The following is a 22,697-nucleotide window of genomic DNA, read 5'->3' as shown; positions in this document are numbered from 1 at the left end:
ACTCTGATGAAGACACAGTAGTGTTGCAACGTTAGTCTGTTTGCACGATTAAAGGCTGCAAATTAATCAGTGTGCTCCAGTCCCTTCTGTTTTTTGAAGTCTGCTGTCCTAAACTGAGAAGCACCTGATTCGGAAGATGCTTGGAGAACCCTGTTTCAACTTAAAAATATATCCCTTTGTGTCAATCCCAAGACTAAATGTCTTAGTTTTCTTAATTTCCTCTTTACAAAAATGCCCAAATGTAACCCACTTCCTAAAAGCATCTGCACTAAAATATTCTCACATTCAAAAAATGTCCTCACCTTCCATAAATCTCTCAATTTTCCTTTTTTTAAATAAATAAAATATTGGGCACCTTTCCTAGCATCTTTCACTTTCATTTTCCGTCATCTCTACTAGCTGTAATAAAAGCTAATGTGAGCTTTGTAATGAAACAATAAAAATACTTTTACAGTGTGTGTTTGCGTGTGTGTATTACTTATAAGTGTGTTGGCTCTGGCTCTCAGTAGCAGTTTCACACAGTCGCTCTTGTTGTGCAGACAGCTGTAGTGCAGCGCTGTGTTGCCAGCTGTTGTCTGCGCATCCACGTTAGAGCTAAAAAAAACACACACACACACACACACACACAACCAGTTAAACACAAAGGTGCGCACTTTAACACGCACTGAGGTGAAATCACTCATAAACGTTATCAGAACACACTGACCAGTTCTGAGCCAAGAAGTCCAGGATGTGCAGCGATGTCCTGTCAGCCAATAGGACGGCTAGATGGAGCGCAGTTTCCCCTTTTTCCTGTTGGCATGGAAACATACTGCTGAGTGTGTGTATATCTGTATGTGTATATATCTATAGGTGTGTATACTTCTATATGTGTATACCTGTGTGTGTATACCTGTATGTGTGCATGCAGCGGCTGGCTCAGCTCCATCCTCTGGGCGTACAGCTGGATCAGACTGTAGATGTCGCAGCTCTTGGTCGCCTCCTGCAGGCCGACTTGTAGCGCCACAGTAGAGTTGTGGCTCCGCCTCACAAAATGAACATCTTGATACTTGGACAGGATGAAGTCTTTACGCTCTGCCCTGCACACACACAAATATACAGTATCAAATTTATTACAATTAAAAATATATTTACTAGAGTAACATGCGCCCAAGTGTGTGTGTGAGTGTGTCTTACATGTGGCTGTGTTGGGACGGCTTCAGTGATGGACTCAGCAGGTTTGCCTCCAGTATTTCATTAAAACCAGAGTTACCAACATTCCTGGCCAACTGGGAGAGAGAGAAGACAGAATATGCTCATATTCTCACTACCTGAGCTCTTGTCCATACAGAGGGAAGTTAAATTAGAAAACAAAATTAGGACACTGTGAAAAAGTGTATTTAAGGTCTGAAATCAATTCTGACGACAGAATCAGAACTGACTGGAAACAGGGGACGGTTAGCTTTGCTAAAAGGGAAAAACATCCACCCTCCAACAACTCAGAAGTTCTCCTGGTTACATCATCGCTACAAAATATGAACAAATGTTATAAAATATGTGGCTTCTTGACAAAAAGTTAGAGGGTACGAGCCTGTGGACAAGGTGAGAAGTTAACTACGACTCTCAAGCTGCACTCAAGTCAGAAACATCCAATCACAGAGCAGAAAATTCTGTTCAGTGCGCCGCTAACAGCGGGTGGAGACTAAAGATGACAGTGTTGAGAAAACTGATTTTACAATCTACAGAGTGAATCAGTTTTAATTTCTGGGTCACTTTTGAGTGAATTCAGCAACTATGGCTATTGTTTACAACTTCAGCGACGAGGCATTTTGAGTTCATTACGCTCTCAAAATCACAGACAAAACATGATCTCTCATGAACGAAGTTGAAATAATTGAAACTGGTTGTCATAATATAAACCTGTAGGATTGTTACAGTGTCCAAGAAAGTCCTGAGTTTCTATGTTTAGTAACATCGAGGAGATCTTTTAACTCTATGCTAACTGAGCATAGACGCCAACTCTGAACCTTCAGTATCTACCTGAAGCTAATTCCCAGAGCTCATTAAATTCATTGTTTGTTATCGTTAAACGCATTTCCAGCACAAATGGTCTTTCTCAGCTGAGGACCTATAAAGGTCTGATTTACAAGTTGTGATTTGTTTATTGAACAGGTGTAGAAATAGAAATGTGAAAAGGAGACATTTTGGTTTTCGCAGCAGGTTTGCACTCTCTCCTAACTCAACTGTCAATTAAACCCAGCTGACAACAGGATGAACTGATGAAGGATTAGCTTGTTAGTTAACAGGTCTGACTCACCAGCAGGTCTGAGGTCCCCAGACTGTCCAAACTCAGAGACTGGATCCTGGAGACGTGGACCCCCATCTCCCTGTGGATCCCTGAACACTCGATACACGTCAGGATACCCAGGTTGGTCGAGAGCCATCCAGGTTCTGCAGAGACAGACGGAGTTTATGTTCACTGTCAGTGTCATATGTTGACATATCGATGAATTTCACACAAAGTAGCATCAAAAGTGGGAACAGAAACAGTAGAACAGAACCAGTAATATTGTTAAATGAGAAAGTAAGAGCAGCAGAGTGATGAGAATGATATGACTCCTTCTCTTCCACTTTTTGTTAGGGACTGACTTTATTTATTCAAGCCTGAGCTGTTATTTGAATACCGGCTTTTGTTTGAGATTTACTGAACTCATCTATAAAACCCTGCAACTGTTCAAGTTTCCAAACTACCTCATATTCCTCCCCTAATTTTAAATCTTATAACTACACAATCCAATAACTTCTGAACCTTTGATATTCCAGCTCTCAAGAAGAAGAACGCTTTACTGTTAATTAGGACTGTAGCCATTACTGTCATTATTATATAATATGCTAAGTATTTACTTAAGTGATCATTTGGTTTTGTAAGATGTCAGAAAAGGCAAGTGTTCGGGTTGCACCACAGAATATCGCACACCAAAACCACCAGACAGGAACAGTTTCTTCCCCGTCGCCGTAACACTTATGAACAGTTAACTCAGGAACTGTGCAATAACCCTGAAATACTATAATACCAACTGTACCTACAAATTATACATATTTATTTTAGTTTAAAATACAAAATGTGCAATAACATGTATACATTACATTCAGACAGGCTGTATGGACTGGACATAACCACCAACTATATGTATATATAGTAACATCACTTTTTTTAACCATTAAATATTTATCTCATCACTCTTCACACCTCTGCACTATTTTTATCCTGTTTACAGTTCACAGAAACATTTTCACCTGTATATAGATATTCCTTGCTGTGTTGTGTGTGTAAGTACATTGAAACTGGTCAAATTTCATACTTGGCCAATGAAGCTGATTCAATTTGCTCGTTTTGTCGGACTAACAGTCCAGATATTTAGTCTTCTATCATAAAAGATTAAGAAAAACATAAAATATTCATAGTAGACAAGTTGGAATGAGGGAATTGCAGTTTTGCTTTAAAAAAAAAAGACAAATGATTGATCTTATATTATCAAAACTGTTGATTGATCCATTAAGAATACCAGGAGCTCCACAGTCACAGCAGTTGTTGTTTCCTGGCATCCGTCTGATGTCATCCGTGATGGCCCGGGTCAGATCCTCCATGCTGCTCTCCCCGGCTCCTCCGCTTCTCCTCCCCCCGTCCAGAGCCACACTCAGAGCCTCCTGCTTACTGTTACTGAGCACCGAGATCCAGCTGAACACACACACACACACACACACACACACACACACATTTTAATACTTTTTCACTACGTTTTCATTGTTGTAATAATCAGCGTGAATACAGGACTAAATAAAGTTTAAATCCAAGTCAGAATAAATTTTATTTTGGACTCACGCAACACACTCGGCTTCATCCTCAGCCAGGAAGTGATAGGTCCGATTATCTGAAGGACAAAAGTGTCTGTTATGTTCTACACGATTACACATTTAAGGTGTTGCATAAACATATTTGTATCATATATTAATATTATTGTGTGGTTATGTGTTACATTTATGTTATATACTATTTTCACATTGTGCTTGATTATGTTTACTATGCAAAAATACAATTTATATATAAATCAATATTTAAAATATCCTGCATCTCAGTCATTTTGATCTGGAATATCAGGAAACTGAACTAATGGTTTTACATCACATTTATGCACACTGGTCTGGGATTATGTATTGTATGGCATTTTATTATCTGTTTATATTTTACAATATTCATCTGTATCCTATGCGTACCTCTGCTCTGTCGAGATTTATTTCTTCACTACCCCTACCCTCATTAGTCCTGTGTGTGTGTGCATGTGTTTGTGTACTTGCACATCTATTTTTATGAGGCCCAATTTAAGTTTTATACCTTGGGGGTGAGGACATTTTTGGAAAGTGGGTTAGGATATTTTAGCTGGTCCTCACTTTGTTGAAACACCTTCAAAGGGATGTTTGAGAGTGAAGACTTGGTTATGAGGTTAATGTTAGAATCGGTTCAGTTTAGGATAAAGATCGGCATTGATTTGTGATGGTTTATGTCATCTTTAGCTTCTGTTCTGTGATGTATTTGACAGTGAAACAGAACGTGTGTGCGTTGTACAATTACAAACCCCTTAAGATATGACCCACACAAGCAGTCAAGTGTGGTTTTATATGATGGATGTGGTTAGTTAGTCATCCAAAATCACATTTGATTGGATACATTTTTGTAAACGCCACTGAGTTCAAGATGAGTCATCAAACACATTAAAACATTTTACAAGAAGAGAAAAGGCGAGGATTTCGATATAAAAATACAAAATGGATTTTTTCAAACATAAATTTGGCATATAACAAGAGATAAATGAACAATTCACACAATGACACAGGAACATGTATTTTTTATTTCACTGTTTCCTTAAGGTTAGGGTACGGGGCTAGGGATTGCTTTATGTCAATAAGGGTCGTGTGTGTGTTTACGTGTCTTACGAGAGATGAGGTCGAAGCATTTCTTGTCCTCCACACTGGGTTTAACCTGACAGGTGAGCAGGTTGAGTCTGGTAGGAGGTTTATTAGGCTGAGAGAGAGAGAAGATAAACAGAAAAACTATGAGAGACTAGTGCACACTAAAAATATAAATATAAGATTGAAAGGTGAATAAAAATATGATAAAACAACAATATATAAAAATATATATATTTAAAAATCAATGACCATAAATCCATTTAAACCAAAACCAGACTAAAAAGACAGCAGTGTTCGGGGTTCCAAAGCCATTAAACCTTTAAGTAACACTTTTCAAATATGATACCAACAAAAGAGAGAAAAAAGACACGTAATGAGGACAAGAAAAGATCAAATATGTCTGATCTTAATGTCAGAGGTTACAGCTCATCACATGCACACACACACACACACACAGGTGAGCTCACAGTAGCATGTGCGATGGTCAGGTAACAGTTGTGAACTGAACATTTCCTCTTCTGCCACATTTTCCTCAACCTGAAACACAATCAGACACAATGTTTAGTACAGCCACACACACACACACACAACACGTCATCGGTGTGGAAGTTCTTTAAGTCCAAAAAAAAAAAAAATCTTATTTAATTCTTATAAAGAAAGAAAATCAGAATCAGCAAAAATCGTAATCGGTGGGTCAGACTTAAAAAATTGGAAATCAGAATTAGCCAAGAAAATTGTAATCAGTGCATCGTTAATATTAATATGAAATGGTGACAGCTGTGTCGTTTTTATTTAATGTAGACCTCTTTTATTTGTATGTCAGCTCTGACCGTGCCATCTTGGAACTCGACTCACGCTCAACCTCGATGACTCGGTCTCGGGTGATGGGGACTCGATTCAAGACTCGACTCGGACTCGAGATTTAGTGACTCAACTACAACACTGGCTGCTACCAGAGTCCTGCACAGATCCGCTTTACACACCTGTACCTGTCCTGTGTGCGTGTACGTGCCTACATTAATGTGTGTGTGTGTGTGTGTGTGTGTGTGTGTGTGTGTGTGTGTGCGTACCCGTCACTCTTCTTGTAGAGGAATCCTGTTCTCTCTGTTCCGTACTGTTTGTCTCCCAGCAGCTGATGCATACTGTACAACTGCTTAGGTAAAGAGTCCTAAACACACACACACACACACACAAACATTAATTACCTGTTGAACAGTATTATAATGTTATTCAGTTCTGAGTGTTTGTGTCTCTCACCTGCTCTGTGTGGACGACCGGCCTCAGCTGATCTCTGAGTGTCACAAGCTGTCTCTTCTCTTCCTCCTGACGCTGCTTCACCTGCGGACACACGACAGTTAATCCAGGTCCAGGTCTTCAAATATGTTTTATCTAATCCAGACGAACATGCTGTTGTCAGTCTAAAATTATCCCGTGAGTTCTCATCCAGCTAACTTGGTTCTTCAAATTTAATTAGAGGTTTGATTTTTTAAAACCTCAGATTAAATTATCTTGAATGACAGTGTGCTCTATTTTGAGATAAATGTGATGCTCTGGAGGAATAAACTCATTTTATATGTTCCTGCTGTTATTTTGTTTTTACATTGTGCTCCACAATGTTTCCACACTTCTATTATTCATACAGTTTATTATTAAAAGTTTGCAGTTAGATCATGAGTGTGCAGGATTAAACAGATTTAATCACATGGTCACGAATCACTAGCACGGTGATGGTGGTCTAGTCTGAATTACATGATATACCTTCAGTTTATAAATCTGCATGAACCTTAAGTAAATTGCTAATCTTAATTCACGTGAATAAATTTTGTACTATGGATGCAAGACTGATTCATACATTTTAGTGTTCAAATGACAAATTCCTATTATAACATCATACATCCATGTTTTCTGGTTCCATCTGACTTCTAACAGTCAGAAAAACTGACTGATGTCTTTCTTTTATAGGGTTGGGTTTTTTTAAGGGTATCTATTTCATTGTGTTGCGTATTTCATCATTTATACACAAGAAACTTAGTTGTGAAAATTAAATTGTGATAATCACACCAACAGATTATAATAGTTTCTCAATAACCTACTGTCTAAAATTATCACATCTCTAAGAAAACGAATGTATCTGAAAATGAATTCATATATGAGGCTTACAAAACTTTTTTTTTACTTATTCTGCCAATGGGCTTATACTTTTGCAGGTTTGGGCTTAATGACTTGTTGCTATGACAACAGCTGCAGCTAATTTTGATGATTGTATCAAATAATCTGCAATTAAATCAAGCTAATTTAGTTTTCCGCGTACAAAGAGCAGGGCCCTGAGCTCTGACTGCAGAAACATCTATCAAAACACGACACCAACAGTCTGCTAGCGCCCTCTAGAGGCTGCGGTGTCATTTACACCCACAACATGAAGGTGAACAGCAGCTACTTGTTTTGTCGTACCGTCGTCAGGACTCCATTCAGCTCCTCCATGTACTGTTTCAACCTCTGAGTGGTGGAAACACACTCCTGCAGAAAACTACACATATACACATAGATATGTTAAATACAACTGTGTCAGTTTACTCCACACAGGCTTGTTCATATAGTATATATGTATGTGTGTGTGTGTGTGTGTGTGTGTGTTCTTACTTGTTGTGGCTGTGGTAATGCTTGATAAGATTCTGCAGAAGGTCCACTCCTCTCTTAGTCTTTATCTCGTTGACCTTAATCAGATACTGAGAGAGAGAGGAGTCAATTTACCGGACAGAAAGGAGGCTGCACATTTTGTAAGTGATGGATGTGTTTCAGGAGGAGGAAGTGAAGAAGTGTGAGGAGTCTCAGGAAGGGCAGAAGGAAAGGAAGGAAGAGGGAGAATAAGAAAGGGTAGAAAGAGCAACAGGAAGTGAAAAAAATGAAAATGAGGAGAAAACTGAAGAGCTAAAGGTGAAGGAACCGGCAGAGGTGGAGTCACTGACCTCACACATGCTCAGTTGAAAGGAGCGTCTCTCCTTCTCGAGCTCTTCGGCGATCTCTCCTCCGCTCACCTCGCTCCTCACCATCCCGTACTGACGAGCTAACTCCCTCTTCTCCTTCTCCACTTGCTTACTGCACAAACACACATGCTCGTTGGACCTTATACAAGAACATTTAATATTTTTTATCCTAAATCTCTCTTACATTTTTAGTACAGTTTGCTTGTACAAATTTTCCAGGTCAGATTCAGTAAACTCTCTTAAAGGATATGGCTGCTGATTTTATATATTTTTCTTATTGTTAACGAATCTCATGTGCAGAGCCAAACCAACAATGAACTGATCTACTTACAAGTATTGTGTTTTTATCCAAAACCTGATATATGTTATTCCTTTGTACCGTAGTTTGTGTAGATATGGATCCAAAGACTAATAACAGTGATCACATTTTCAGTCTCTGGAGAGTGGTTCCTTGTACAGTGGAAACCATTGTGCATGAACGGGAACACAGGTCCGTTTACAGTGCTTTGCTAGCTTGTTGTGCTACATATCATAGCCGTAAACAGAACCATGTTCCTGTGCATGCACTGTGGCATCTGCCTTACAAGGAACTACTCTCCTGAGACTGAAAATGTGATCGCTGTTATTAGACTTTGGCGCCGTTTCTCAACAGTAACCATTGCCTTCGGAGTTAAGGAACATGTCACCCAATGATGTGTTTTTAATAGTTTTTGGACAACAACGGAGGTCTGTGGCACAGAGGGATAAGATATCAGACTTTGAATACACACACAATCCTTGTAGTAGTATGAGTAAAATATAGAAAACCACCAGCCAGATCCTTTAAATGCACAAATTTGCCTCAACTTGACGAATTCCACCTGCTCATGAAGAGGTGTGTGTTCATGAGATTTGCTCATTAGCATAATTGACACCCCTAAACTGCTATATAAGGCCATATGTACTGATCGACTTGTGTGCAAGTTTCATTCACAAAATTCTTTCTTTTAATCTTGGGTCATATTCAAAGGTAAAAGTATTCAAAAACCTTCAAGTCTTGCTGTCAGGATTCAGCAGACAAAAATATAACAAATACAGCTGTGTCAGTAGTTATACAAGGGCACCCAAAACAACCTGAAAATATTAATAGAGCCAACAATGTGTCATCAAAGCAGTGCTGCACTGCGACAGAAATAAAGGACGAATGGTTTCACACAAAGTTAGATGCTGAAAAATGAGTCGCTAAAGCAAAGTGATCCATGACTTAAATGGGAGGTCGTCAAGGGGACATGAGGGTCATGGAGATGGACAAGAGAACATTATGCAGCAAAGATGTTGTCAGGTTTAATGTTGGATGTTGACCTGCAGAGTGAACTCTGAACTGTTGGGGTTTCTGCACCAAAATATGCCAATAAAATCATAAATTCTAAAAAAAGAAACAAAAAACAACCCTAAACCGTTTTTTTGTTTGTTGTTATATATTTAATTTCAGTTCATTTCTGTATCATATTTAAACTCAAAATTCATACAGATAAGATAATTCAGTCAAACTGTGGAGGCTCAAAAGATCAGTACATGACTCAAAATTCAAAGTCCTGTTCACTACAAACATCTTATTGCATCTTATTTACACCCGAGCTCGCAGCTAATGAACCAAGTTGTTGCTGCAAATGTAAAAGTGCTCATTCTTACTTTAAGACTGTGTGGTGTTTGCACTTGTTATGTTAATATTTTGTGTCTTGCACCTATTTCTATGTTTTGCACATGTCCTTATGTCTGTCCTATGATGCACTGTGGTCCCTGAAGACATGCATGTGTGTGGAAATGAAAACTTGAAATTGGTGAATGCGACAAATTGCTTTAAATCACTTAAGAGGAAGACCTTCTTCTAGGAGAATTGATTTTTTTTTTTAACAGCCTGAAGATATTTTTCTCTTTCACGTGAAAATTAAATGGTGAAAAGTTCAACTGTCAACAAGCTGAAAAGGACTTATTGCTATGACAACATCTCCAGATAAACTTTAGGTAACTTCAGAGAGCTGAGAAATCCAAACTTGCGTCAAATGATCAACATTATCTATGAACAAAGAACAGGGGTTTGATGTCTCTACAATACCATGACATCTACAACAATGACTGAACTGTGTGATCTTCACTCACAATCTGCTCTCATAGTCTCTCCATGCTCTGTCAAAAGGCTTCTTCAGATCCTAAAGAGACAGAGAAAAAGGAGAAAACAGGATTTTAGACTCACTGGACTGATGAAACTCAGCTCAGCTCTTTTCTACGGTGAACTCTCAATGAGCTTCATGCGTCATTTAAAATATATCATCCAGGTGATATGAAAGCAGTGAGTAAAGATAAAGTCCTCACCCCCTTCACCTCCCTCAGGTCCCCTTTCACCAGAGAGTCCAGGAAGAAGTTGATGTTGTGGAGCATGCTCTTTAACTACACAGACACACACATACATAAATACATACATACAGGTCATCTATTATGCAGAAAATTCATCATGGGTAATACTGTACTGTACTGCTTAACATGAACAACATTAACATGTTCTTTTGTACTAAAATACCACAAATACTATTTTCTTTTTCTTTAAATAACCACACTAGATAAACAGTCAGTTGGTTTTTAATTACTTTTCTCAATTGAGTTTGGAACGGAGCAGTAAAGACCCAATTTGCTTTTAAATGGAAGTTTTTCTAATTGAGGTTTGGAATGGACCAGATAAGAGCAAACTGGTTTTTAAGAGTTTTAGGGGGGTTTTTTTCCAACAGAGTTTGGAGGGTTGAGTAAGGTGAAGTAATTAGAGGTTTTAAATAAGGGGAATTGTCAATGGAGATTGGAAGGAACCAGTTATGACCCAGTTGTTTTGTAATCTAAGGTTTTTCCAATCGAGTTTGGACAAGTTAATCAAAATCATAGACGCATAAATTGAGGTTTCTTTAGTGGAGTTTGGAAATGACCAGTTGAGAGTCAACTGTTTTTTAATGACAGGTTTTCCCAGTGGACATTCGGCATGGATGCGTTGGACCCAGTTGGTTTTTTAAGAGCTCGTTCAACGATGATGTCACTAATGACTCACCAGGTTCTTCATAGGAGAGAGGAGTTCTTTAGAAAAGTCCGCAAGGCGACAGAAGGCGGAGCCGACCTCCGCCTCTCCATTTGAGTGACAGTTGACTGACAGCTTCTCCATTGATTGAATATACTGCTCCAGGTGAGACACGTGGTCTGAGAGAGAGAGAGAGAGAAAGAGAGAGAGAGAGAGAGAGGGTGTTAGTGCAGAGAGTAAAGTGTGTGTGTTTGTGCATGTATACAAAAAAAGTGTTGTTCGACACTTTCCTTTCATGTCGCACAGCTGGAGATTTTTGTTATGTCGTGGATACCGTCATATTTTGTTGCACAGTGTGATTGGGTAGTGTTACTGATGTCGCCATTTTCACTGAACTTCCTTATTGATATTTTGGTCTGTAACATCTGGTTACCATGGAGATGACTGAAACCTTTCACCCAAGCATAAATTGAAAACGTTGTGTGACTCTTTAATTTCTTTTGAGCAATACTTAAAAGTGTCTAGCGACCCACCATAAATTAGCCTTTAAACCTGCATTCTCTCTAATGGCCAGCAGGGGGCGACTCCACTGGCCCCAAAAAGAAGTCTGATTGTATGGAAGTCTATGAGAAAATGACCCTACTTCTCACTTGATTTATTACCTCAGTAAACACTTTCCTAACGAGTTTATGGCCTCAATCACTAGTTTCAAGTCTTCTACAATACATCATGATGTTCATTTTGTAAATTATGGTCCCATTTAGAGTAAAATAGGCGATAAAGCAGGATATGCTTTAGGGCATGGCTACCTTGTGACTGACAAGTCGCTACTATGACGACAACACTGGTTAGATAACCAGGATGTAACCCCAGATTCACAGAGGAGGCGTAGCTGTCGCTATTTCAGTGTGTTTTCACTTTATGAAAGTTAATTGTAACATTTAAGTCACCTAAAAAAGTCTTATTCAGTTTTTGGTTTTACTAAAAGACCCTGTAAGGAGTTCAGTTTTTCTGGTATGTACGTTTTGTTTTACTGGTTTTAAGCCTGTTTTTTGCCAGCAAAAATTAGCATTAGCATTATCATAGTAAACTGTAGACTGTAAATGCACTGTGCTAACCAAGCTAGCAGCTAGCAGCTAGCATTAGGGTCAGCTCTACCCTCTCATCCAAATATGGTCACTTCTGGTTCCAAAAATTCAAGATGGCGATGGTCAAAATGCCAAAAATGGAAGTTATCAAACCAGTGGGTAAGGTCACCGTGGCTACATCCATTAATTTTTACAGTCTATTGATCGGGACCTTTTCCAGTATAAATACTGACCTTGTCAGGACCAGTATTCCTCATGGGGAGCAAAGCCCAGTCCTAATGAGGAAAAATGTTATTTCTGAGGTCCTGGATAAGGTTAGGGGTAGAGTGTGAATTGAGGTTAGGTGTTTGGGTTAAGCTGTCCCCAATGAATGGAAATCATTGCAATGTCCTAACAAGGACAGCTGCACAAACTGTGTGTGTGTGTGTGTGTGTGTGTGTGTGTGTGTACCTTGTCCTGATGTGTATTTGGCTTTAGCAGCTTTCTTCATCTTCTGCAACACCAAGCGGTCACTGTCCAGAACCTGAACACACAGACACACACACACAGACACAGACACACACACACACCACACACACACATACACACGAACCTCAGTGATGTTTTAATCATCAGTCTGTGAATCTGCAGAGTCTGTGTGTGTGCGTGTGTGCGTTTGCGTATGTGTGTGTGTTCATGCAGATGCTGGAGAGGCAGTAATTCACCTGCTGACTCAACACACACACAGAGGACACGCTTTGTTCTCCAACAACAGACAGCTACATTCCTGTGTGTGTAAACCTGGATCTCATCTGTCCAAACCTCCACATGAAGCAGCTGAAGTCGGACACTGTGGCTTTAAATTTAAATTTAAGGTTGGACAATATGACAACATCATCGATTTGTCTATCCTCAGAGATTTTGCCGTAAAGTTTATACTGACATCTCTCTCTTTAATACCTCTGATGTATCAGACTATTGGCAATAATTAATGGTCATATTGGATTCTTGGTAACACTTTACTTAAAGGGAACATATCATACACATTTCCAGGTCTATGTTTATATTCTGGGGCTGGAATATCTCTGCATGATTTACAGTTCAAAAAACTCCTTATTTATCTTATACTGGCCCTTTATGCAGCCCCTTAGTTCAGCCTCTGTCTGAAACAGGCCATTTTAGATGCTGTCTCTTCAAGGCCTCCTCTCAATGAACTCACTTTGTTCTGATTGGCCAGCTTCTGCAATCCCACTACTACTGTTTGTATCCAGTTAAGAAGCATATACAGGTATGATTTTCCAAAACAAATCCATTTTTATATAACATTAAAGATCCCCCCTAGACATGCATTAAGGCATGTGAAAATACTCTACTTGGAACAATAATGTGATTCTGATATGACATCTACAACTCCTCCCTCATAAAATATTCAGAATCTATGAATATGCAAACATATTTCATTCATATTTCATTATTTAAAGTCCCCTTCCACTCAAAGATATATTTCTCTTCTTGTTTCTATGGTTGGATGTTTGAACGTCACTATACAGAATGATGTATGTGCAATTTAATACTGGAAGTCCAGCCATTAAAGCTCTGGCTTACCAGGGCTTCAGGCCTCCAGGGGCCTGAGGCCCGGGGCAAAAAATCAGAGCAGTAAACAAGTTCTGGCCTCCCCGTCGTCCATTAATTCCTGATAAGAGACACCTCGTCAGGCATTATCCCTTACATCAATGTCTTTTATATGTTGCATTAAGGCAACGTCACTTATTTTTTTCTGCAATGAATCTCTTTAAATGTTTGCTTGTATGAGAGGAAACGCTGCATCTCGTTGCAGTATCCCACGCTGATGGTCACAGGTTAAACAGACGCGACTGGTCAAATCTGGTGGCTACTGGAAGTGCAACCACCACACAGTTTGTACATAATATTCTTCCTGCACGGTGTGAGTCCACAGTGACAGAGCAGTTAAGTTTAATGTGAATATGGGTCACTTTTCCGACTGAAAATAATAGTATAAAATCTGCAGCACTAATAAGCTATATGTTTCCAAAACGTCCGTAGCCCCGGGGGCCTAAAGTAATGTTAAGGCACCCCTGTGGAAGACTGTTTTTATATTCATCTGCTGAAAGTGGAAAGTTTCTCCGTGCTCACTGAATATCAGATTTTAAGGGACGGGCCTACGAGCTTGATTTGTGATATCATAACTAGTTTGGAAGCCAATCCTGGTCCAATATTCAACTTAAACAAGTGTGATGTGGAAACTTGAAGCCTCCAGTGAGGATGGACTTAACAGTGAAGTAGGAGACATCTTGTGTCCAGCAGTTAAACTTCTGAAATAAACAACATTTACTTATTTATAGATTCTGGAATTTTTAATGAGGGAGAAGGCGTAGCTGTCATTTTAAGGAATTTAAAGTGGTAATTATTCATTTTGTGGAAAAATCATATCAGACATATATAGATCAGAGTATTTATATATGCTAGATGCCTGGTGGGAGTCTTTAAGTTTTCCTGCTGGACACAAGATGTCTCCTACTTCACTGTAAAGTCCATCCTCAGTGTTTGTGCACCGGAGGCTTCAAGTTTCCACATCACACTTGTGTAAGTTGAATATTGGACCAGGATTGGCTTCCAAACTAGTTGTGATGTTAGCACAGAGAAACTTTCCTCTTCAGCAGATGAATGTGAAAACAGTCCTGTAGTGTCAAACTTTGCACATGCATCATTCTGCACAGTGAAGCTCAAACATGCAACTGAAGGAACAAATAGAAAAACACATTTTTGAGTGGAGGGGGACTTTAACTTTACATTTTTTAATTTCCATTTAGTACAGTAGCAATCAAGAGTTCTCAGCTTCAAAACATCAAAAGAGAGAAAGTGTGAAATTTCTACAGTATTTGTAGGGAAACAACAGGCGCGTCTGCACAGCAGGGAGATCTTCTCCAGTTGTACACACCAATTGTGCTCATAATAACTAACCGTATAACAACAAATGAAGCGGAAATGTCATAGAATACAATATAAAACACAATAACACCAGTAAAAATGCAGGCACACACATACAATGACACTTACAGTATGTGCATTAATCCTTTGCACTGGTGCATGCTGGGAAGCTTTCCCACAAGCCTACTCCCAGGACGCTACAGTATCCTGTATAACCTAATTTCAGTCAGGACGCTCACGACAAGATTTTAACTATTTATTGCAACAATATGCCTTTTCTTTTGGCCGTGTGTCTCTGCTCATGTGATGCTCTGGAACAAATCTAAGCAAGCATGACACAGATTGTCCCTGAGCTCACAAACCCCTCCGGCAGAGCCCGAGATACACAACATTTGACAAACATGAACACCTCTTACAAAACGTATTACAAATTTACATATAACTAAACAACTCGTTCGATAAATGAGGTCCCAGGACTGTGAGCTTAGAACAGATCCTCATCAGGAAACTGGAATCACTGACCACTCAGTCCAGTATACTGTATAGTAAAGTAACACAAACAAGGTGTTTTATGCATGAAAGTTTTCTCATAAAAGTTGTTATTTCCAACTTTGCAGACTCCCCTGAATGCAGCATCAGAGTGCAGGTTGCAGGTCAACTCATATCCTCATTAATATTAATCTGTCATGTTCCTCTTCATTACCATTAAATAACAATGACAATGAATACTAATGAGGATTAATCTGTTGCTGTGGTAACATATGTCAATGTTTGAAAAAAAATAGGGAGGAGGGGGAGGGGGGGTGAGTCTGTTTTTCAGGCCAGTCAAGGATCTGAAGACTCCGGGTCAATGACTCCACTGACCAGTGTGTGTGTGTGTGTGTGTGTGTGTGTGTGTGTGTGTGTGTGTGTTGGGGGGGTTTGCTGCCCGCTGGTTTAAAGCGTTACCCCCCTAAGACACCCCCCTCCCTCCCCCTCCGTCCCCCTCCCCAACCAAACACACAGAAACAGACATCACACAGCAGCAGAGCAACTTCACAGCTACACAAATTGTTCAAAATGATCCGTTTATTGAATTTATTTCTAAATTGATCAACAGAGCATTAATTGAAAACTACTGTAATAATGGATTCATTGTTTGAGCTGTTGGTCAGGCAGAACAAGACATTTGAAAACGTCATCTTGGACTCTGGAAGGGCAAATGAGACTCCCCGAGGCCAAAAAAAAAAAAGCCATTAAGTGTAACAGAGTATGAAATCAGTTTGAACTGCTCAAAAAGTCTGAGCATGAGACAAATTTGGTCTGACTTTAAGGCCCAGAAATGACTCTTATCTGTGCTGATATTTAGGAGAGCTTCAGAGCTCCTAACCTGTTAAGAGCTGCAGGGGATGGAGGTCAAAGACATTCTGGGAGAGGAGAGACATTTATTAAGATGTCTTTTCAACAAAAAAAGAATAATTTTACTGGCAAGATGCAAAAGAAAGGTGATGCTTTTTTTTTTGTTGCAAAGAGCAGAGGTCTTCCTGGTCTGACTAGGAAAAAGTATCTCTGAATAAGTCAGAGTCCACAGAACCTCAGTGGGACAGATGCTGTATATAATACATTACAAAGCATTGGCTTCTGCCTCAAGCCATGTTAGCTGCTGCTTGAGCAATAATAATAAGAGGGAATAATATCAGTGTTGTTGTCAAGTAATGATTAAAAGATGTGACACATGATACAAGACATGCAGCGTAGTGCAACAGGGGATATTAATGTTCATAGAAATATGGATTGAACATCGTGTTTTAGTGGCTATGATTTGTAGGAAATAAATATGTTGTCAGTGTGAATATTTTGCATCTGTGCGGATGTTTATTAGAAATGATTCATCATTATGTTGATAAAAACATAATCCCATCAGCGATTTTTGAAACACCTATCTACGTTTGCAAATTAGTAGAATATGAATGTAGTTTCTAGGGTTTAAGGAGACATGACATGCAGATTTCCAGGTCTATCTTTATATTCTGGGGCTCTACTGGAATATGTTGATATTGTCTCTTTATGCAGCCCCTAAGTTCAGCCTCTGTTTGAAACAGGTCGTTTGAGCTCTTGTCTCTTTAAGGCCTCCTTCCCGATGAGCCCACTTTGTTCTGATTTGCCGGCTCCGGGGGCTACGTAAACAAACAGTAGCAATAGGATTTCACTTCTTTTTTGTGTCTTTTACTCAAAATGGAAACTTCTCAAATAAATCCGTACGTATTCGAGCAGGAATCCGATCGGAAATATACGAGCGGACAATATGAAACAAGAAATGGAACAACCTTAACAACAAAATCTACCAACAGACGGCCGTTTGTGGACATGCACAAACAATCTGACGTCATCACGAGGAGGAAGTAGAGGGAACGTTGGAAACAAACATTCAGAGCAGGTTGATTCCCTTGGTTTTGACTTGCGGGGCACATTTCTACATACATTCATCTCAAGTTTTGGAACTTTGATCACATTTAATATAGACATCCAGCATCATAATTGTATAAAAATAACAAAATCACAAAAAAAAGCATCATATGTCCCTTTAAAACTCTACAGCAGTGATTTAAACATACTGTAGAAAAACTGCAGACGATACACAGACAGGAGGAGGAATGATGGGAGTTAACGGGAGCCCAGCACCTCATTTTTGGCCCGGGGCCCCCGAGCATTTTAGTCTGGCCCTGACCTGACTGTCTGTTTGTCCATCCCATTCATCAGAGTCAGAACATACACACATTCATCCTACTACTACTACTACAAGTACTACTACAGATGAACCCACCCCTCCCCTCTGTCAGCACTGACCTCCTCCAGCAGGTAGACGGTGTTCCTGCAGCTGATCATCTTGGAGGTAAAGGAGGAGGTGGTGGGGGAGCTCCAGTCCTCCTGAACCTCCTGCACGAACTCTGACACCGACACGCACTCCGGCATGGTGCTCCTAAACCCGGGACAGGACCGGTCCGGGACAAAAGACCAAAGCAGACCAGACCCCAAACCGCTCCACAGTCAATAATGATATTAAAATAATACTACTAATAATAACAAAATCCACTATCCGCAGAGGTGAAATAATCCCATCAGCGCTGTTTTCACACTCCCACAGTCCCGTGAAGATAAAATAACGTTAACAGGCAGATAAAAGAGATAATTGAAGACCCGTTCCCGGTGACTTCACTGTGAACCGCTGCATCAGCCGCTTCTGTCTCCGAACAAAAGGTGATTAAATCCAGCAGGAGATAAAATCCTCAGCAGCGCAGATTCCACAGAAAAACCGAGAAATAACACATTCCCGGGTCATTAACGTGTTAAAACTAACGGGTCTCTCTCCGGTAGAGCAGCTTCATTCAGAGAAAACCCAGAAACCCGCCCCGGGTGTGTGGACCGGCTGACAAAGAGCAGAGGAGCTGCGCGGAGAACCGGACCCCCCTCCCCCGGACACCGGGACCGGGTTCTGATGTGAGAATCAAACCGCTCTCCGCTTCAGTAAAGGCTTCATGTCTTTTCATCATCAGCTGATTTTTTTTTTTTCTGCTTTTCCTTCTTTACTCAAACCGCATGGAGAGGCGCGTTCACGGTGCACAGCGGCGGAGCCCTCTGCCGCGGCGGCGCGCACTGCTGACCGAGCAAAGAGGTAGACTGGGTAGACTGGGTAGACTGGGAAACATGGGATGCTTCAAATACACCGCATTACATCAGTTTCTGTTCGATTTATGTCAAACCTACTTTCAGCGAGTTAAAGGAGTTTTTAACTGTCATTTTAATTTTTCTAGATCAGCGTAAAATAGGCGTTTTTTAGAATGTCTTAGGCTATATAAAAATAAAAAAAAAGAAAAAATAGGAATTTGCCACTGCAACTACCATAGATAAACATCAGTTCATGGTTTTATTAAAAGGGTCCGTGCTTTTTCTGTTAAATCAAACATAGGTAATTTAATTTAGCCTAATGAATTTTAAATATTTAACAAAAAGTGATCAAAAATTGGAACAATTGAATTCAGACTCAGATCTTTTTTCCAGATTCCCTTTGTTCAGAAGTATGAAACACTAAAGCACAATATCACCTGAAATTACCTTTAAAAGTCTTAAAGCCTTATTTATTTCAGTTGATATACTGTGTGTAGGATTGGTGCATATGCCCTCATAAATGATCAATTAATCAGTATACCTCAAAATAATTAGTACATGACAATCCTGGGACAGATGATAACTCAGGACATGAGTACTACTGTCTCAAGAAAACATAATTAAGATGTGTACTCTGCTGTATACACAAAGGGACAAAACAGGGTCAAAGGGGCCCACAGCGACCCTAACAGGGTCATTTCTCCCTGATTGCACACCAGCTATTAATGCACCAACATACTTCAGAAGTTATGTTTTTATCTTTTGTTGGTTTTCATACCCTGATCCTTAAAAAATGATATGTCATGATCCAGCCATATTTATCATGGTTGACAGATAAAACAATGTAATTTTGAATGGTTTAGAGTCCCTGAAGTCCCCAAAAATATATATTTTTAATCTTGTGTGGAAAAGACTTTGGAGGCTCCAGAGTTTGGAAAAGAAATAAAGATTAACTGTTTATTTAATCTTTATTGTGATTACTCCAGTTGTCCATATTTATATATTTTATCATTAATTTATTCATTTTGATGTTGACACGAGGGTCTGATTGTTAAAATAATCTGAACAGGTTTTCTTATTTGTGGTGTGTTGTGAGAGCTGCGAGCTGCACATAATACACATTAAATTAATAACATGTTTTATCGTCAGTAAATTAGGAGCTTTAATGATCAAATTGAGGCTAACTGAAGGTGTTTTACTTCCATGTTTAGTTCATTTACTTTCCTTCAATAATTTCTTGTACAGCACATTGCAAACTGAATTTTAAAGATGCTAATTAATTACTTGTTTTGTTCAGAAGAACATAACAGTTGTTTACATGCTGGGTTTTTTTTGTTGTTGCTGGTTTCTTTGAGTAATCATTTTCAGCTTCCTCTAAATCAGCAGCTCCCAATCTGTGGGTCTGGACCCCCCAAGGTGACATACATTATCATGACTGTTTCTTTTTTTTTTCTTGTGAAATACTTTCAACTCTTCAGGCGTCTAAAAGTCCTTCAAATAAAACAATCTGAGAAGGAAAAATCCCTCTTTGGTCAAACTGGATCATAACTCGTCTCCACTCTAAAGACCAGAATAGAAATGGCTTCATTCTAAAGGGTCACAAACCAAAAATCAACCAATCATGGTAACATGCACCTGCTTTAGTTACAATCAGACTGAAACACGGGACAAGCATCACTTCACACACACCTGTTTCTCAGAGTAGAAAGAAAGAGGCGCAAAATCACACCTGAGATCTAATAATAGCAATTATTGTAAATTCAGAGCTTATTATTTTACCTGACACTATTCAGACTGAGCTGCTTTACTTTACTTGTGAACCTGAGCAGCAACAACAGTGAACTGAATTTAAACAGCAGCCGAGTGTTAAGTTTAGGAGTTTCAATTCCAAAAACAATGGATTCTGTATTTGCACCTATTGTAGTTTGTTTTTGTTACTCTTATTTTTCTTTATCATCGTGTCTTTGTTGTTGATCTTCGTCACCATGCTTATCATCGTTATGTTATGAACCATCCAGACCTCTCAGGTTGTCTGGGACAGGTCTGCTTTCTGTCCCCAGAGGCAAAACTAAACAAGGAGAAGCAGCGTTCGGTTTTTATGCTCCACATATCTGGAACAAACTCCCAGAAAACTGCAGGTCTGCTGCAACTCTCAGTTGTTTTAAATCAAGGTTGAAGATGTTTCTGTTTGCCTTTTATTTAACTAAATCTGATGCTTTTTTATTCAGATCTCACACTGCACTATATTTTTTATTCTCATGTTTTATCTGTTTTATTCTATTTTATCTTTAACTCTTTTAAATTCTATTTAAATGTGCCTTTTTATAATGTCTGGTGTTCTCTTTATATTTTGTCTTCATGTCTTTTATGATTTATGTAAAGCACTTTGAATTGCTTTGTTGTTGAAAGATGCTGTACAAATAAACCTGACTTGCCTTTGTTATCGTCATGATCTTTGTCTTCCATGTGGAAATTTATGTTCGGTCTCATTATGTTTCATTATGGAAACATAAAACAACAGCGATCATAAAGAATGACATGATGACAAAGCAAATAAACACCAACAGCTGGTTTTAGCTTATAAAATAATCAGAAATGTGGTTTGGCACAGACTGAAGTTCATACTGACCTTCTGACATCATTTCCTTTATTGCTGCCGAGGCAACGAGCCAGATTTTGTCTCAACATGATCCAACATCATCAGAGTCTCAAAGGAAACAATCAGAGCGAGCAGCTGTAAACAAAACATTTGCATTTCCTCTTTCAGACTGAGGACGTGGACGAAGTCTGACGGCTGATTTTTATTTCACTCATCTCACATTTATGAGTCAAACTGTGTTTATTCACAAGTTAATTTAATTATCTCATTATGAACACAAAAAAATAATGTTTTCTGTGAATCAGGACAGCGTGAGATCCACTTCCTGTGTGGTGTTTTATATTTTCTGCCTCATTTACAGTCTAACCACAATGATATATTTCATCATCGACTTGACTGTAATCATGATATTTTCTGATGACATTCCTGCTCTCCAGATGATCGGCCCTTCAGATTTTAACAAGGCCATTATCTTTCCTCCAGCTCCACACTCAGGACAAACTTTACATTTTTAGTAAATCATCAGGATGCTGTTTGTTCATATTGTGGCTGTAATGAACACTGAAGCCTCTAGAGGGAACTAATGTAGCAGCACTTTAGATGAACATCTTCAATGTAAACATCTTGGAAGGCAACGAATGAAATCTTAAGAAAACATCTTTGTGTTCCCTTTTCAAATTTAAAATCAAACATCAGGAGCTTTTATAAACTCAAAGTTTAGTGTTATTAGTGTTAATGTAGACATGTTCAATGTGTAGTGTGTTTTTTTATTATATGTATGAATTGAATTTTATTTTTACTACTATTTTTGTAGCTTTTTATTATCTTACAAAGTATGCTGGTGAGAATTTGTCACGTGATGAATTGACAGACAGACACGTGTTGTTTTTGGATATTTCACATGTGAAAATATAATTTTCACACATTTAGGTGAGTTAAGTTATTTATGTATTACTTTTTTAAAGCCTGGATTATTCGGTTGTAATTATTATCAAAACGAGTCACAAAAGATAATTTCATCCCAAATGTTACAAATGAATGAGATATTGATACATTAAAGCACCTATAATTGATATTTCTTATATTAATAATGTATCAAATTACAGTGTGTAATGTCAGAGGCATTGCTTGCAGTGATGAACCTACAGAGAATTATCAGCAACTCTGCAGCTCCACTCAGCTTTACGGAGCTTTATAGCAACTTTCAACTCATTGTTTAGCTGTCCGGCTGCAACTTTACTGTTTTGGTTCACTCTCAGCACTCTCATAGTGTCGTTTTCAGCCTGTTTTCAAAGAAAAAGCTCTAAAAACCCTCTGTACACTACCTGCTCAGCACCAAAGGGCAAACAGACACAGTTAGCAACTAGCTAGTGAACATAGTGGAGCATTTAGCAGCTAAAGAGCCAGATATTTCCCTCAGGAGTTGGTGGAGACCAAAAACAGAGCTAAAAGAGAGTGACTATTGGACT

At 39.0% G+C, this 22,697-nt stretch overlaps 1 protein-coding gene across 1 annotated transcript in view; it reads right to left on the bottom strand.

Annotated features, from left to right (window-relative positions):
- The window catches only part of unm_sa1614 (un-named sa1614), a 28,323-nt gene extending 9,619 nt beyond the window's left edge, over positions 1-18,704 (bottom strand). The window contains exons 1-19 of the mRNA XM_044348592.1: positions 17,811-18,704; positions 12,507-12,579; positions 11,002-11,147; positions 10,284-10,358; positions 10,071-10,120; positions 7,914-8,043; positions 7,588-7,673; positions 7,399-7,474; positions 6,205-6,285; positions 6,018-6,115; positions 5,415-5,484; positions 4,972-5,059; positions 3,863-3,911; positions 3,546-3,718; positions 2,297-2,430; positions 1,177-1,268; positions 893-1,079; positions 707-792; positions 479-594 (exon numbers count right to left, since the gene is read on the bottom strand). Of these exons, the coding sequence (XP_044204527.1) occupies positions 479-594; positions 707-792; positions 893-1,079; positions 1,177-1,268; positions 2,297-2,430; positions 3,546-3,718; positions 3,863-3,911; positions 4,972-5,059; positions 5,415-5,484; positions 6,018-6,115; positions 6,205-6,285; positions 7,399-7,474; positions 7,588-7,673; positions 7,914-8,043; positions 10,071-10,120; positions 10,284-10,358; positions 11,002-11,147; positions 12,507-12,579; positions 17,811-17,936 (1,936 nt within the window). The 5' untranslated portion in view covers positions 17,937-18,704. The remainder of the gene's footprint in view (positions 1-478; positions 595-706; positions 793-892; positions 1,080-1,176; positions 1,269-2,296; positions 2,431-3,545; positions 3,719-3,862; positions 3,912-4,971; positions 5,060-5,414; positions 5,485-6,017; positions 6,116-6,204; positions 6,286-7,398; positions 7,475-7,587; positions 7,674-7,913; positions 8,044-10,070; positions 10,121-10,283; positions 10,359-11,001; positions 11,148-12,506; positions 12,580-17,810) is intronic.
- Positions 18,705-22,697: the final 3,993 nt, after the last annotated feature.

This window comes from Thunnus albacares, chromosome 4 (assembly GCF_914725855.1).
Source record: "Thunnus albacares chromosome 4, fThuAlb1.1, whole genome shotgun sequence".
Classification (NCBI taxonomy): domain Eukaryota; kingdom Metazoa; phylum Chordata; class Actinopteri; order Scombriformes; family Scombridae; genus Thunnus; species Thunnus albacares.
Note: the sequence above shows the minus strand (reverse complement) of the source record. Positions and strands in the feature narration are given on the sequence as shown.